The sequence below is a fragment of the Episyrphus balteatus genome, chromosome 4, assembly GCF_945859705.1.
Source record: "Episyrphus balteatus chromosome 4, idEpiBalt1.1, whole genome shotgun sequence".
NCBI classification, from domain to species: domain Eukaryota; kingdom Metazoa; phylum Arthropoda; class Insecta; order Diptera; family Syrphidae; genus Episyrphus; species Episyrphus balteatus.
Genome location: NC_079137.1, coordinates 29,675,495 through 29,690,018, shown reverse-complemented (window position 1 = coordinate 29,690,018; position 14,524 = coordinate 29,675,495). Strand labels below are relative to the sequence as shown.

At 32.6% G+C, this 14,524-nt stretch overlaps 1 protein-coding gene and 3 non-coding genes across 5 annotated transcripts; 1 reads left to right on the top strand and 3 right to left on the bottom strand.

Moving 5' to 3' along the window:
* Positions 1 to 141: 141 nt before the first annotated feature.
* On the bottom strand, positions 142 to 213 carry Trnaq-uug (transfer RNA glutamine (anticodon UUG)). Its single transcript has one exon. It is a non-coding gene; the product is annotated as a tRNA-Gln (tRNA).
* Positions 214 to 3,575: 3,362 nt separating this feature from the next.
* Positions 3,576 to 3,647, top strand: Trnaq-cug (transfer RNA glutamine (anticodon CUG)). The gene has a single exon. It is a non-coding gene; the product is annotated as a tRNA-Gln (tRNA).
* Positions 3,648 to 4,435: 788 nt separating this feature from the next.
* Positions 4,436 to 4,507, bottom strand: Trnaq-uug (transfer RNA glutamine (anticodon UUG)). Its single transcript has one exon. It is a non-coding gene; the product is annotated as a tRNA-Gln (tRNA).
* A 1,156-nt stretch (positions 4,508 to 5,663) lies between these two features.
* LOC129920132 (borealin-like) lies at positions 5,664 to 7,241 on the bottom strand. 2 transcript variants are annotated; one of them, XM_056001345.1, is made up of 5 exons: positions 7,140 to 7,194; positions 6,804 to 7,050; positions 6,627 to 6,732; positions 6,060 to 6,432; positions 5,664 to 5,992 (listed from the first exon to the last, which is right to left on the bottom strand). In XM_056001345.1, exons 2-5 carry the CDS (start codon positions 7,023 to 7,025, stop codon positions 5,803 to 5,805), a joined length of 891 nt encoding a protein of 296 aa, XP_055857320.1. In that variant the 5' UTR covers positions 7,026 to 7,050; positions 7,140 to 7,194; the 3' UTR covers positions 5,664 to 5,802. The 2 variants fall into 2 exon arrangements, with proteins under 2 accessions (XP_055857320.1, XP_055857319.1); XM_056001344.1 differs by having other exon boundaries at positions 6,804 to 7,241.
* Positions 7,242 to 14,524: the final 7,283 nt, after the last annotated feature.

Here is a 14,524-nt window from a genome sequence, read left to right as displayed (position 1 = left end):
ATTTTGTATTCTGACTTGTTTAATACATAACTGCTGGTGGTGGAAACAAATTTAGGTATAGAAATTTGAACAAAGTCAACAATAAAACGGCCGGCGATGGGAATGAAAAATATAATAAAAGAGCAACTAAAAATTTACTGCAGGTTCTACCGAGATTTGAACTCGGATCGCTGGATTCAAAGTCCAGAGTGCTAACCATTACACCATAGAACCGGATATCAGTCGAGTGTCAAAATTAAAATATGGTGACGCAATAAAATATAATAGTGGCATTCCGATTTTTATTTCTTATAAATACGACAAAATCGAGTTATTGCGATTCAATCAATATAATCAATACCTACGTGATGTTGCCCCAGAAGGTTTCTCAGTAAACTCTGTTGTTGCTTACGATAAATACCCAATACTGATTATAGAGAATTTCGCCAAGGGGCATCAGCACGTAACTTTATACAATGGAACCAAATAAATTACTGCCAATTTTCGGTTGTACCGAGTCAGCTCCTCTAGTAAGCCTAGACCGCTGCTGATGCGAAACGAAAAATGTTCAAGTCGACAACGAAAATGCTAACGAAAAAATATCATAGAGTATTGTGTCAACTACAACAGCTACATTTTACATCGATTAACTCAAAAACAAATGTAAAGTTCTATTGAATCTTGGGAACCATTTATTTATGGTCTAAATTATTCAGAAATACTAAAATTTAATCCTTGAGTTTCGATGGAACGAACGTATTGAAGTTTAAAGTCGTTGATGTAGCTCGACGAGAAATAGGACCAGGTGTCAATTCCGCATGAGTGAGTTTTTCTGTACCTTGTTCTTTTTTCCTGTACACAGAAAAACTCACTCTTGGTCTTGTGGAATTGGGCCTCAACAACCCTAAGGTTTAGGAATGAAAGAAATAAGAAGGCAACATTATATAACTAGGCAAGATGCTTTCCGTTCCAATTTTGAATTGGTACTCTATAAAATTTTCGAAATGGAAAAAAGTATTAGGTAGTAGATACTTAATACTATCCTTCACTTACAGATTATTTTTTTTTTGGAATTCCAAATTATTTCTTATTTTTCAAAAGTGATCAAAATAAATTTAAAAAAAAACGTGTTGGGTAAGAAATAACTCTAATAATTTCTTATTATAATTAATTTCTTATAGAATTGCGTCCATATTATTGACAAATTTAAAAACAAGGTTATATCAAAACGTGTTTTGTGACTGCTTAAATTTCGAATATCTCGACCAATTGGCAATTAAACCGCAATTTTATTTAAGATTTTGTCTTCTAGATGTCAAATATCTCGATAATATAGTGCCTTGCGAAATTCGCAACTTCTAACTTTTGAAATAAAACATGTTTTGAAATTAGTCAATAATATAGCAGTTAGTTTAATATAAAACAAAGGCAAATAGATTTGGTTGTACGAAGATGCAGAAAATAATGACTACCGAAAACGAAAAATTATTGAATTCTTGCAGGTTGGCATTGGCATCCCACATCCATGCATTCCCATTCGGGTTGTTCCGGACAGTTCTAAGAATTACCAAACGAAAACGCTATCAGTGCAGGTACCTATTATACTCAAGACTCAAACCCTCTAAAAGCATATAAATTCCTAGGTGTGTACGTGTAAGAAATTGTTATGAAGAAAGTTTTAGTGAATTTTTTACCTACATACTTGATAACAGTTGTGCTAAATTTTCAAAATCCTACTTGAAAAAATTATTTTTATTTTTTCTAATTGTTTGATTCCTAACATTCTCAATAATACTAATATCTACTGAAAAAAGAGGTTGTCTGATTTTACGTGATAACGTCGTCAGAAAACAGGTTGTGTGCTTTTGTTTAAAATGAGCCAATTGAAGCGTTTATTTATTTCAAACAATCATAATTTACAAGAAAAAGCTAAAAAAAAAAACCATTTTTAAATTTTTACAATGCGCAAAAAGTATAAAAATAATTTATTGAAAACAATCATTTTCATCAAAAAAGCAAAAAAAAACATGAATTTTTATCTTCTCAAGTCATTTATTCCATTTTTTCCCCTAACAACCTATACAAAATTTTATGCCATCTGAAAGCTTATTGTCTTAGCTCAAAATATATATATCGATCAGGTCTATGAGACATCTACAAAAAGAGCTAGAATTTTTTGAAGTCGATCAAATTTCATTAAAAAAAGCAAAACAACATTTATTTTTATGTTCTCACGCTATGGAATCAATTTTTTTGTATGACAACCTATAAAAAAATTGTATACCATGTGAAAGCTTATTATTCGCCTTTCATATGACGTATCAATCTCATTTCAAAGATGCCTACAAGAGAAGTTAGAATTTTTTACAGTCAACCATGTCGAATTTCCAGACTGAGATTACGGTACTTCCCACACTGGTGGCTGTGATGGGGGCAACAGATCTCCACTGGTGTTTTGAGGTTTTTCGCAAGTTTCTTGATTTAACATTGTGTAGCTTGTAGTTAGTCTACCGTTATGTGTGATATACCAAATTAAAGGTAATTGTATCAGGATGTTTAAACGATTCCAATTTTTTTGCACATGTATGCATAAAGCCAAAACCTACATGTCTTTTGAGTTTGAAATTTTTTGAACTCTCCAAAATAAAGCTAAGAATCAAAAACTACCCAAAAATACCCCTAAAAAAACAAGGTATTTTTCAAAAATTCATATTTCGAAACGAAGAGTTTCTTTTACCTGGCACCTTTAGAATTGTCGAAAAAAATTTTACCTACCCAAAACCATCATTTTGTCATAGCCCCAACAGGTGTACAACGTTCAAACAAAAAGGTATAGCTTAGTTTCAAAATTGTTTAGAATTTTTTCTTAAATGCAGTTATTCTTAAATTAGTCTCATCTATCTATAACAAAAAAAAAATCAACTCTCTACAGCTTCGCGTTTAGATTTTTAACTCAAATTTCATCTTTCTGTTTTACCCCTGTTTACCCTATTAAATGTTGGAATTTTTAAAAATCCTTCATTAGGATTAATCTTTATGTTATTATCTTTCAAATAAGCTAAAGAAGATTTTTGTATCTCTAATACCTAGTTTATTTTTAATTGAAATTTTTTCCACGAAATTTTTGCCGCGAGAGTGTAACGTTAGAAAATGGCGTCACTTTTTTGTGGTGGCTGCCATGGTTCATCGATTTATAAGACGTTATCACGTCAAAAATTTCTTAAATTTGTAGGTAATTTAATTTCTGTATTTAGTGTTACCTAATTTTATTCCCACAATTTAATTTCTTTATTATAAATAGAAAGAAACAAAAATCGAAAATGGCTGTCAAAAGGCGAATTTCACAAATGCAAAAGTTAGCTATTTCAGGGGCTCTTTTTCTAAAACGATTATCGTTGAAACTATGTACATTAATTTATGTACTTAGTTCTCGTTCAAATGCGATTCGGTGTTACGATATCGTTTTATTTCAACGATACTCGTTAATCTTTACGACTCACAGAATTGTAAGTACATACAAAATAAATGATGGAAATGTTTCGTATTTTTAGTTCGAACTGCTTAATATGATTAGTCTTGCCTGCCCCTCTCACCCAGGTTCTATGGTGTAATGGTTAGCACTCTGGACTCTGAATCCAGCGATCCGAGTTCAAATCTCGGTAGAACCTTGAAACTTTTTTTTTTTGAATTTGTATTTATAGCAAAATTGTATTTAAACAAAAAACATCCCCTCTTATGAGTCCTCATCATAATCTCAGGATTTTAAAATAATAAGAATTGGTTCAGAAAATTAAATATTAAAGGAAAATGCATCTAACACAGGCCGAAAGGTTGCTTTTAGTCCATTTGTTATGTTAGAATAGGGCCGAAAGTGAACGAAACACGCTTCTTTTTTGTTCACTTGCTGATGATGAGCTGTATAGTTACTGCTTGAAATGTATTCAAAGCTTGTTCGACTCAATAAAAATAAATAAAGACATCTCTTTTGTTTCTATAGACGACATGACATAATTTGCCAAGCGAAAAAAATTGTGCTGTTTGTTGAATGGATTGTTATTGATTGTTGTTGGCAGCTGTGTACTCAGTGGAGACGTAAAAGCCTACTCAACCAACGCAAATCAACCAATCTCACAACTGGACACCCATGTCTAAACACCCAGAGGAAAACCTAGTCAGTACCAGATAGATAAAGGTTATCCAAGATATAAGTAGCTATTATATTTATTTATGTTTTATATGTTTTTTTATGTACATATTCATAGTCATCGCTAGAACTGTTTGTTTTTAAATAATTTTCTGGGTTAGGCAGTCCAGTTTGTTTGAAAACCTTTTTTCTGCCTAAACAGTTTTTATACTCTCGAAAACAAGCTCAACAATAACACAAGACAAGATAGTGCAAGGCAGCTTATACCTATGCATTATGTTAGTAATTTAAAAAAAAAATAAAATAAATTGAAGGTTCTACCGAGATTTGAACTCGGATCGCTGGATTCAAAGTCCAGAGTGCTAACCATTACACCATAGAACCGTGTTGGGATCGGTGACTAAATTTAGTTTTAAATTAGGGAATCTTACGCAAGAAGTGAAACCCAATTTTTGGAAACTTTGCCATATTATCTTAGATCTTACAGGCATATAGTTAAAATTATTATTAGCCGTGTTTTATTGGTAACTCAGTACTTCGCGCAATAATTTTTTTTTAAATAACCTCCAAGGGATTCTGACCTTGCGTAAAATTAGGACAGATTTGAATAACACATTGTAATGGCTGTTATAAATAGATCTATATCCCTTTTTTTCTACCCAAGACTTGTTGTGAGTTCTTAAACTATAAAATTTAGTCCTATCAATTTAGTAACAAATACTAGTAAGTATTATGTTCTAGCTAGCGTCTCAAATTTTAAAACCCAAATCAGATAAATAGATTTCATCCCTTTCAATATACACGATTGATGAATTTTGTAGTCTCTTGAGGTTTTTTTTTTTATATATAAAATCAGAGCGGTTTGGTGAGTTAATTTGAATACGAAAAAAATTTGTAAGAATAGATTGAACTCTGTTCTGTCGTTTAAAAATTGATAGTCGAATCAAGAAAGAAACACTAGGTATGTACATTACCAACATGGAATTTGAAGATATCGATTTACGAAGTGTATGCTTCCTGATTTCACAAAAGTCCGCTAGCTTTTATTCGCGAAATTGTAAGATGTTTGGCGAGTTTAGTTTAAAATCTTAATGACTAACAAGTCGTGCGCACAATTCTCATTCGGAGCTTATTTTGAAAATATTTTTGGCGTTGGAAATTATTCTTGGATTAAGCAAAAAAAAACAATATAATGAAAAAAAGATTACTTAGTCCTGTGGAACCTATTCAACTATTCAGCCTTATTTTGAGACTCGAACGAATAGCTAATTCGATAGAATGGATCTATTCATTAAGTATGAATAGATCGAGATTATGGGCAGTATAAAGATAAGATAAACCTTCTAATTCTTATAATAACGAATTTGTCCAATCATCACTAACCCATTCAAAAACTAAGCAAACAAAATAATGTAATGAAAGAATCATTCAGTCCTGTGGAACCTACATATTTTAGGAGCATCACCTATTGTTTTTCATTAAGCCCAGTAAACTTGCTGAATTAAAGAGATCTTACAAATAAAAAAATCAAACAAAATAATTCGGTTGATGACAATTCTTAATTTTATTATCATTTCGAAACCAATGATCTTTTATTATTTGTAAAAAAATTGAACATGAAAATAATGAGCAGAATATTAAAAAAATATACTTGTAACTAAATAAAAAAAAATAATTATTTAGGCATCTGATTTATCAGCCAGGCTCATAATGAGCTCCAAATTCGATTGTAGCAATTTTATCTGACTGATTGTGTCCTGGTCGATTTTGTGTACGATTTCCGGATCTAAATTAGATAGTTTCTTTGGTCGCAGAGATAGAACTCCATCTCTGATGGGTATATTAACATTGGCAAACTGTTCTGGCATGCTATAAAAAAGTAGTTAAATGCAATAAGGACAAATACCTATAAAGATAACCTTCAAACATGACTTACACATGCGATGATACGACTGGTGTACCAGTCATTGAAATAACCATCTCGCCGGGTTTTGGCCATCTCAGCAATGCTGTTGGACTTCCAGGACAATTTTTGCCTCTGTTCGGTGGTGTGCGATCAGCACTTATCGCTTTCTGTCTTGATACTAATGGTGTTCGATGTTTCTGGCGGGATAGCCTCTCCTTCATTGTTGTAGTTGAAGGTTTGGGTTTAAGGGCACTCGGAGGATAGCCAGTTGCAGATTGACTCCGACGTGTACGACGCGCCTTGGCCGAACTAAGAGGACCTGGCGCGCGAACACTGTGCATTATGGAAAGGTTTGCTTGACTGCCACAAGCCATACTGTTAGTGCTATCCTCTGTAAGGTAGCCTTTTTTGTTTTATTGTTTTCGAAATGTTTTATGAGCAATAATCAACCATTAACAAACCCACCAAACAACCAAACCATCACCACAGAGAAGCATGTTAAATGATACAGAAGAAGAAGCAGCGTGCAATGCACATAAAAATGAATAAGTGTGAATGAATGAATCAATGAGTGGATTTTATTAAAATTATATTCACCTTCGTCATTGGACTTTTTCATAGATCTCAGTAAGGATGATTGATTTTGAATTGAGCTTTGAGTTTCCGTTGGAATGACTAAAACTTCAGAAAATGATGAAGCATTCTGTGATGAAATAAAGTTTTTTTTATTAAAATTAGACGCGCTCTTATGTGTAACAAAAGAAATTTATTTACCATGTTCATTAAATCGCCCATTTTCATCAAGAGAATCTTTTCTGGAATTCGCGCCTTCATTAAAACAATCTCAGTTTCGATCTCAAGAATATTCTGTTTGACTTTTGTTTCAAATCCATTCATAAATTGATCCACAGTTGAATCAAATTCTCGAATTTTTTCTTCCCGAATTGCGGCATCTCGATTGCGCTTCGGATTCTTTGAAACTTTTGTTCGCGGCATTGTCCTTTGTAATTGTTTTAGTTTTCTTTTTAGAAAAAAAAATAAATGTTTTCAAACTTATTATATTTTTTATGAATTGATTCTATAATTTAATGAAAAATTGTGACAAATTACAGTTTTATTTAAATTTATTTTATTTTAAAAAGAAGAAAAAAAGTTTTATGATTTCTTGAATTTGTACACAATTTTCATTTTAAATTTTTCTTTTGCTGTTGCCGTTTTCAATTTTTTTTTCGCGGCAATTTTGGCTACACTGGACGTTGAAAAAAAGAGGGATTTTTTGGAAAGGAAGTGTTCAGAATATGTATACATTTAAAGGTGAGTTTGCATTAGTATTAAGATGTTCACTTCTCAATAGGTCTCCATGAAAAATATTTGATTTTTGGAGAGTATTAGAATTTTTTTTTATCGTCAGTCTCCAAAGTTGGCAGTGCAAATGCCAACGAAAAAGTATCATCGAGTATTCTTTCAAGGTCAAAATTTAAAAAAATCAAAATCAATTAAAAAGCAAGAAACATCAGTTTTGATGTTTTTAAACAAATTCTAAACAATTTACGAACAAATTAATTTGGTAGCACAGATTTAAATCTGTTAAAAAAGTTAAGCCCAGAGAATTCTCCGGGCTTAACAACTAAGCCTAAGGGGCTAAAGTGTTGTTGCATTTAACATGTAAATTGCTTAGCCCCGACTGCGATTTTTTTGTCCAGTTAAGACCGGTGGTAATAAAAAACACACCTATTGATAGTTACAAAAAAAGTATTAATAATAGTTTTTGTTGAAATACGACACTTAATATAAATCTACTGTGTGTTTTTGAATCTAAGTTAGCAATTTATTATTTTGTTTTTCTTGTCAATAATTTTCTATTTAAATTTTCACTTCTTGTTAAACTGCGAATTCAGTTGGATTGTTTCTTTATATTAAATAAACTTAATTATATTTATTGTTATTATCTGGAATTGGTTTTAATTCAATAAGAGAAGTCAACTGGTTATGGGCCCAGATATGGAAGACAATAAATATAGAGTTCATCTGTTCGATGGTACCAATTTCAATAATTGGAAATTTCGGTTGTTGGCATTGCTAGAAGAGCATGGCCTTGAAGATTTTATTTTCAAAAAATTATCTGATGTCTTAGAAGCCGAGCCCGATGCAGCAAAGAAGGAAGTCTTAGTCAAGAAAGAAAAGAAATGCAAGTCTCTTATAATTCATCACATTGCAGACAGCCACCTCGAGTACGTCAAGGATCAAAAAACGGCAAAAGAAATTTTTGATAGCCTTGTGGGTACTTTTGAGAGAAAAAGTATTGCGTCACAACTTTTTTTAAGAAAAAGCATTTTGACTCTCAAGTGCCCGGAAGGAGGAGACATGGAAGAGCATCTTTTGAGGTTCGACAAATTGGTTCGGGATTTGCAATCATCAGGTGTTACCATGGAAAAAGTTGATGTTATTTGTCATCTTTTATTAACAATGCCCCCTTCTTTTGAGGCGTTGGTAACTACCTTAGAAACTATGGATGTTGAAAAACTGACTATAGAGTTCGTTAAAAGCCGAATCCTTGATGAAGCGAAAAAGAAGACAAATTCAGAAGTTCAGCATAGCGATTTTCCGTAGCAATGTATTCGAAAACCAAACTCAAATGCTATAAGTGTGGAAAACTTGGGCACAAGCGCTCTGAATGCAAGAGTAGCAGATGGCAAAACCAAAATGAACATGTTGCCAAAGCAAAAGTGAATGACGAAAAGTTTATGTTCATTGCACATTCAGGAATGGGTCTAAAAGCTGAGTCTAAAAACTGTTTAAATTTCTATCTGGATTCTGGTGCTACAGATCATATGGTAAACGATGAAAGCTATTTGACTAAATGTAAAGTTTTAGACAGTCCGATTCAAATATCAGTTGCAAAGAACGGTTTTTACTTGATGGCATCGAAAGTTGGAACAGTCCCAGGAACCTTATCAGCAAATGGAAAGAAAACTGCTGGGGTTATCGAAGATGTCCTTTACGTTAAAGATTTATCTTGTAATTTGCTTTCAATTCGAAAACTGGAAGCCAAAGGAATAAAGACAGTTTTTGAAAACGGAATGGCAACTCTTTGGAATGGCGAAAAACTTCTAACGGAAGCTGTTAGTAATGGAAAATTGTATGAGCTGTCTATAGAAGTAGATGAAACCCGGTTTGCTGGAATTAGTGCTGGAAAAAGTATTGAGTTATGGCATAAGCGAATGGGTCATCTAAACACTGCTGACATTTTCAAACTAAAGCGAGCTGGAACTGTAGATGGGCTGGATGTATCTGAAAGTGGTAATCAAGAATATTTTTGTGAATCATGTGTAGCTGGTAAGCAGCATCGAAAACCACATAAAAGCGTTTCGGAGAGCAGATCATCAAGACCATTAGAACTTATCCATAGTGACGTTGTGGGACCAATAACCCCAACCACCTATGATGGAAAGAGGTATGTTGTTATTTTCATTGATGATTTTACACATTTTGCAGTGGCCTATTTGATGGAGGGGAAACATGAAGTCTTTAATAAATTCATCGAATATACTGCATGGGTAACTGCTCATTTCGAAACAAAAATATCTCGTTTGCGTGTTGACAATGGTGGTGAATATTCTTCAAGCAACTTCAAGAAATTCTGTTTGGAGCAAGGGATCAGAGTAGAATACACATCAGAGCAAAATAGTGTGCCCGAAAAATACAATCGTGTTATTATGGAAAAGGCCAGGACAATCTTATTAGATGCGAAAGTCGAAAAATATTTATGGGGAGAAGCTGTTGTAATGTCTGTGTTCTTGTCGAATAGAAGCTGTACGCAAGCATTTCAAAACAGGGAAGAGAAGAATGTCACACCTGCAGAGTTATGGTACGGTAGAAGACCAAACTTGAGAAATTTACGTATATTTGGAAGTGCAGCATACGTTCACATTCCTGGTCAGCATCGTACTAAACTTGATTCAAAATCATTTAAATGCATTATGGTGGGATATGCGCCAAATGGTTATCGGTTGTGGAACCCAGTTTCCAAGAAAATAGTGATAGCAAGAGATGTAATTTTTAATGAAAAGCCTTTGAAATCTGACCAAATTAAACCGATTGTTTGGGAACAATCAAGCATATCTCATGAAGATGAAACCGAACTCGAAGTTATATCCGAAGCAGGAGGAGAAAGTCAAGAATGTGATTCGAACTATGAAGAATGTTTGGAAACCCAAGATGTAAGAGAACCCGATGAGATTGAGAAACCAAATGATGAAAATGAACGTCTTAACCCAACTAACATTTCAGCTTCGGTTAAGGTATTACAAAAGCTACATTTCAGCTTCTTTTAAACTTTAGTAAGGTTGTTGGGCATGGAAAAAGGAGAACGTTATACAAGTTTGACCCTCTATAAGGATCTTAAACAAAGCTTTACCGAAGCTCTACAGAAGCTTTGAGGTTTGACAGATAGCTTCGTAAGAGCTTGTATAGCTCTTTAATACATGTCTTATCGAAATTTAAAAAAAAAACAACTACAAAAACAAAAAAGAATTCTTTTTTAGCTGGTTTTAAATCATGAATTTTATCTTTTGATCTGATATTATATATAACATTCCATTAGTTTTTAGTATATCTATTAACAATAATTTTAAAAGTATATAATTTTTTTACCACACCCAGGAATCGAACTTCGTATCTGCTTGGTGGTAGTCCACCACTCTACCCACTCGGCCATCCTAGTATATTCATTAATGAAATCAAAAACTTAATCAGTTCAAATAGCAAAAAAATGTCCGAGCTAAATTATTCAATGTCAAAACCAAAAAGTGTACGAGCTAGATTATTTAATATCAAAACCAAAAATCAAATACAAAACTTGGTAATTTCTGTAAAGCTTCTATAAATTCATTAAACAGACTTATCCGAAAAACAAGTTTTTTTCGTTTAAGTTTCTTTAACAGTATTTAAACAACTTATTAGAAGTTTTTAAACAAGTCCGAACTTCTATAAGCAGTTAAATTCAGAAGCAAGCTCAATACAAGCTGCATAGAAAGTAGATCCTGCGAGATTTCAATTTATAGAAGCTGTTGTGCTAGTTGGGAAGCGAACTATTAAACCGTCAAGTAGATTCAATGACTTGGACATGACAACTAACATCACGTGTGCCTTGAGTGCTGAAAGTTTTGTTGAAAATGTGAAAACATCATTTGACGATGGAAATAAGACCCCCGGTAAGAATCAATGGAAATTTGTAATTGAGGAGGAGTTGTCATCTTTAAAAGAAGCTTATACCTGGATTGCAACAAAACTACCCGAATCAAAGAAAGCGATTAGAAAGAGATGTGTATTTAAAATCAAGAAATATCAATGCGACAAGGTTACAAAATTCAAAGTCTCTCTTGTTGCTAAAAGATTTTCAAAAAGAAAGGGTCAACTGGAGAAAGTAAAATTTCGTTTTTATCTTCGAAAAATCAGGTAGCTGATGTTATGACAAGAGCTTTGTCGAAATTCCAATCCCAAGTAACAATTTTACTTGCATAAGGTCCATTTTATTCGATTCGACAAGCTATAGTTTGTATACGTTTAGTTTAAGGCTTACTTACGCAAGTCATCCATTTTGGAAAGAAAGGAGGTCTCCTTAAGGCTATCTAGAAGTGTTAAGAAGAAGCCTTGTAAATATCAGTTAAAGAAGACCTTTATAAGACCTATTTGAACCGTTCTAAAGAAGCCATGTATTTTCAAGTGACAGAAGGCGTCTATAAGACCTGTTCCAAGAGGTTCTTGTAAGTATGCAAAGTTTTTATCCTACAGATATGCAATTTTTGTAACGCATTAGAAAAAAACATTGCATTTCAATGTGAGGTTTCAATTAGCTCCCAATTTTCCACTCATTTTTAATATTCGAGCATGGTCTACTGGTAAGGTGCTGGCTTGGTATGCAGAGGTACGTGAGATCGATTCCTGGCCGGGCCATGTGATGAAAATAATAAAATGTGTTCTTTTTCAATTAAATTAATATTCTCATCATTTCAGAACAACAGAAAAAGCAGTGGAATTTCCAAAAAAGGAAATGAAACAAAATGGGAAAAAATTAAAATAAATAAAATAATATCGAAATAAAATAAAAAAATGAAATAAAATTCAATTAATTCTTTTTTTTATGCATAAATTCAACATTTTCTACAACACCTACAACAACTTCTATAAGGCCTTATAACATCCTACGCAAGTAATCCGGTTTGTGCATTAGATAAACCCTCTGCAGGAAGACCTCCGTAATGCCATTTTTAGCTGTTTGTCACAAGCCATTAGCTTGTGGATTACCTGTGAATTAAAGTCTTATGAAATTTCGTTAAAATGCGCCAAAATGATTTGCATAAGACATGTCCTTCTTGTTATGAAAGCCAAAAAATAGCTTGCATTGACCCTTATGAAAGCTAAATTGTTACTTGGGAATTCATTGAACTTAGAAAACAACTAGGGATTTATCATCAAGCTGAGGAGGAGTGTTGAAATACGACACTTAATATAAATCTACTGTGTGTTTTTGAATCTAAGTTAGCAATTTATTATTTTGTTTTTCTTGTCAATAATTTTCTATTTAAATTTTCACTTCTTGTTAAACTGCGAATTCAGTTGGATTGTTTCTTTATATTAAATAAACTTAATTATATTTATTGTTATTATCTGGAATTGGTTTTAATTCAATAAGAGAAGTCAACAGTTTTAAGCTATACGGAAAAAATGCGAACTAAAGCTGGTGCGATATTCGCTTAAGGTGCCAATGATTGGGCAGTTTACCCTAGGTAATCTCTCCAACTTCAAAGTTTGGCGCAGGATTAAAAAATGTTTTGTAGAGATAAAATTCGTTTTTTCCCGATCTGTGTACTAGGCTTAAAAAGCTGCGTTCCTTTGGAAATATTTATCTACTGCTTAGTACTTAAGCCTGCTTTGAACTTCTTTTTCAGTATAACAAAAATAGTTCAAAGTAGTTTTAAGTACTAAGCAGTAGATAAATATTTCCAAAGGAACGCAGCTAATGACAAATGAGTGAAAACTCTCCAATCTCCATTTCTTTACAAAAGCTGTGTACTGGAAAACGAAAAGCAAAACGAAATTTTTTAGTTCAAGACTTCGTTATGCTATTTTTGTATGGAAAATTTCGTTTCGCTTCAGCTGCGTACTAGACTTGAAGCCTAGAAAATTTGTTTTTAAATGTTTGTTTCTATAATTTCGATAATACTTGTATTAAAGAGATATACAAGCACTTCCGAAACTATCTGTCAAAGCTTCGGTAGAGCTTCGGTAAACCGTCGTTTAAGCTTCTTATAAACCTTATAAGTACATTTTTATTAAGGGTCTAAAGCCTTACCCAACTAACATTTCAGCTTCGGTTAAGGTATTACAAAAGCTACATTTCAGCTTCTTTTAAACTTTAGTAAGGTTGTTGGGCATGGAAAAAGAACGTTATACAAGTTTGACCCTCTATAAGGATCTTAAACGAAGCTTTACCGAAGCTCTACCGAAGCTTTGAGATTTGACAGATAGCTTCGGAAGAGCTTGAATAGCTCTTTAATACATGTCTTATCGAAATTTAAAAAAAAAAACTACAAAAACAAAAAAGAATTCTTTTTTAACTGGTTTTTATTTGGTTTTAAATCATGAATTTTATCTTTTGATCTGAAATTATATATATTTTTCCCTCAGTTTTTAGTATATCTATTGATAATAATTTTAAAAGTATATAATTTTTTTACCACACCCAGGAATCGAACTTCGTATCTTCTTGGTGGCAGTCCGCCACTCTACCCACTCGGCCATCCTAGTATATTCATTAATGAAGTCAAAAACTTAATCAGTTCAAATAGCAGAAATGTCAAAACAAAAAATGTCCGAGCTAAATTATTCAATGTCAAAACCAAAAAGTGCCCCAGCTATATTATTCAATATCAAAACCAAAAATCAAATACTAAACTTGGTAATTTCTGTAAAGCTTCTATAAATTCATTAAGCAGGCTTTTCCGAAAACAAGCTTTTTTCGTTTAAGTTTCTTTAACAGTATTTAAACAACTTATTAGAAGTTGTTAAACAAGTTCAAACTTCTATAAGCAATTAAATTCTGAAGCAAGCTCAATACAAGCTGTATAAAAAGTAGTACCTGCGAGATCTCCATTTATAGAAGCTGTTGTGCTAGTTGGGTAACTTCATTGGCTCAAAAAGTGAAAAAGTACAAAAGTGAAAATTTTCAAACGCATTTCCGTATAGTTTTTCGGGATGAACAATTAAAATAAATGATGCAGAAAGCTTATTTTTTGGTCTAAAAAACAATTTGTACACTCTTTATCAAAAAACAATTGCGATAGCTAGAATAAAAATCTTTTCACTTTTGTACTTTTTCAAAAAGTGGTGTATGTAGTTATGCCTTAACTTGTATATTTACGTTTCGCTTCAGCTGCGTACTAGGCTTTATTTCATTTACTTCTTTTTTTAAATAATTTAAATTTAATTTCTGT